We start from the raw sequence: 2,548 nt of genomic DNA on the forward strand, positions 1-2,548 counted from the left end.
GACCAATACGTTGAACAGTGGCAGCTTTTGCGCATGTCTCTCTCTATATTCAAGTGCACAAAAATCCGGGCATGATCAAATCCTTACAAATATTCAGTCTCACACAATCCCTAAAATCAAAGCAGACTGAAATTAATAAACAAAAGTTATGATTCTGCTATCGTTTGATCACCAATAAAACAAAACAAAAGATAAGTACAAAAAGAAAACAAAAAATAAAGTGTGTGTGTGTGTGTGTTAGCGCGTAGTCTATTATATATGCACACGGGGTCTTATCTTTTGAGTTCAGAAGCTCAAAAAGAAAGTTCTCTCATAGACTTGTATCGAAGTCGAAAGTAAGCATCTGAAGCTAACACAGATAATGGAAGAGAGAATGTCAGGCTTTTGTATCACAAAAGCTGGTCGTGGTGGTGGTAGTGGCAATAACTGTGGCACAGGAACTAAATGTGGGCGTTGGAATCCTACTACCGAACAAGTTAAACTTCTAACTGACTTGTTCCGGTCTGGGCTTCGAACCCCAAGTACTGACGAGATCCAGAACATCTCCACCCAGCTTAGTTTTTATGGCAAGATCGAGAGCAAGAACGTTTTTTACTGGTTTCAAAATCATAAAGCTAGAGAAAGACAGAAGCGGCGCAGGGTTTCTGTTGATGAGAAGGATGCCATGATTCGTAGAGATGACAGATTTTCTTCTGCGCGATGTAAATTAGTCTTGCATAAGCCTTTATTCTTCTCAGAAATAAATATGAAGAAAGTTGCATTAAATACTTTTTTTTTTTGGTAATCTTCTTTTGCAGATTTTACTGAGATCAATCATGTGAACGAACCAGAAAGAGTGATTGAGACTCTCCAACTTTTCCCTTTAAACTCCTTTGATGAAGCGGGACCAGAGAAATTCAGGTTGCAAGCAAATGAATGCAATGAAGCTGCAGCTGCATTTTCTTATAAATTTGGTACAGAAATGGATCATCCACATTTAGATCTGCGATTAAGCTTTGCGTAAAACAAACTTCGAATTGATAAAAAGCTCAAGGAATTTAAAATGGTTGTAATAATGATTCGAAGAATATTAGTTTTAGCATGGATGGTAAAAAAATGGAGGTAGCAAGTACTTGAAGTTGGTTTTTTTTCTTTTTATTTATTTATATATAGTTCTTTAAATATTAGAAAGGCTTCGACATTCTCCTCTGCATGCTCATAAAAAGATTTTTTTTTCTTTCTCTGTGCTTACTCTGTTGGAGTAATTTACTTTTATTAATGCTTGGAAACTGGAATTTAGCTTCCTCTCACGAGAAATGCTTCCTTGAAGTGCATAAAAGACTGGTAGAAATGGTTCATGCCTAGGGTTTGCTAACTTTAAAATTCATCATGTGCAACCGATCTCTTCACAGTTTTTAGTCAAGAAAGAACATGATGCGGTTTGAATATAGCAGTCTTTAAAACGTCAATATGATTATTTATATTTAGTAGTTTGCACGGCGGAATCAAACTGCATATGCTCATTTCATTTAATTTTTTCTCTTGTTCATCACAATTCTGCAGCCCTCTCTTTCCATGGCGAGTTAAAAAGTTTCTTCATTATATATATTTAAGTGATACTTTACGAACTAATTAATGAACTGGTAAATAACTAAGATGGCTTACTTGAGAAAAATAATTTCATCCCTAACAAGAGGAATAATTATTTTGTTAATACAATATCCGTGTCCTTCCTAATAACGTTGTGGCCTTCCCTGACTCATCTTAATTTCTTCTGCTCTAAATTATTATTATTTTAATTTTAGCATGAAGGGAGTTGAAAGCATAACTAATTCAAAAATAGTGGCAGTAATTCTGGTTTTGTTGTTCTTTCCTCTCTAATCTGCAAAAAGAATGAAAAAGTGGTGCAAACATGCTTCAGCGTCACATGGCACCAGGTAGAGTGATATTACGCTTTTCTTTCCAGCAAAAAGAGAGAACGCTTTATATATATATATGTTGAGGTTTCAAGGAATTCATCAACCTTTTCCATAGCCAGATTAAGTTTGTTTAGCCTCCTTGCGTTATTGAGAAATTCTATCAGCTTTGGTTTCCAGAACACACACACACACAAGCTCTATTACATTATCGTAACTAAACAAACTAAAAACATTTAAATTATAATTATAATTAAGTTACAGACACACAGCCACTATACTAAATTTATTTGTGTTGAATTTGTCTGTCTACCATAGAACAACACTTATTCTTGCAATCCTCTAATCTGATATATATGCGGTCAGCTAGCACTACCAGTACAAATTATCAAAATGACATTATTAATTTCTTGTTGTTACTGTTATTTAACAAAAAATGCTTCTCTTCGATTTGTAAGAAAATGGAGGCGAGAGATGACATGTATGTATTTGAGAAGTCACACAACTGACTTTTAGTGCTTCATCACTGAAAAATAAGAGCGGAGAACACTAATGGGCAGTGTCCAGCAATTTCTTCTCAAAGAGACTTGGAGGACTTCTGGCTAATTTCCAACAGTCCAGTATGTATGCACGCACAACCCCCCCCCCCCCCC

The 2,548-nt window shown here is 35.4% G+C and overlaps 1 protein-coding gene across 1 annotated transcript; it reads left to right on the plus strand.

Moving 5' to 3' along the window:
* The first annotated feature begins 233 nt into the window (after positions 1-233).
* Positions 234-1,163, plus strand: LOC105133622 (WUSCHEL-related homeobox 7-like). Its single transcript, XM_011037695.1, has 3 exons — positions 234-701; positions 798-1,002; positions 1,034-1,163. Coding segments are annotated over exons 1-3 (546 nt in total). The 5' UTR covers positions 234-361; the 3' UTR covers positions 1,035-1,163.
* Positions 1,164-2,548: the final 1,385 nt, after the last annotated feature.

The sequence above is a fragment of the Populus euphratica genome, unplaced genomic scaffold (genome assembly GCF_000495115.2).
Source record: "Populus euphratica unplaced genomic scaffold, PopEup_1.0 scaffold36.1, whole genome shotgun sequence".
Taxonomy (NCBI): Eukaryota; Viridiplantae; Streptophyta; class Magnoliopsida; order Malpighiales; family Salicaceae; genus Populus; species Populus euphratica.

Bases quoted from the DNA above. Each gene is read 5' to 3' on its own strand.
- LOC105133622 (XM_011037695.1), top strand. From the start codon at position 362: ATGGAAGAGAGAATGTCAGGCTTTTGTATCACAAAAGCTGGTCGTGGT. The intron at 702-797 runs GTAAATTAGTCT...CTTCTTTTGCAG, and splicing joins CAGATTTTCTTCTGCGCGAT to ATTTTACTGAGATCAATCAT.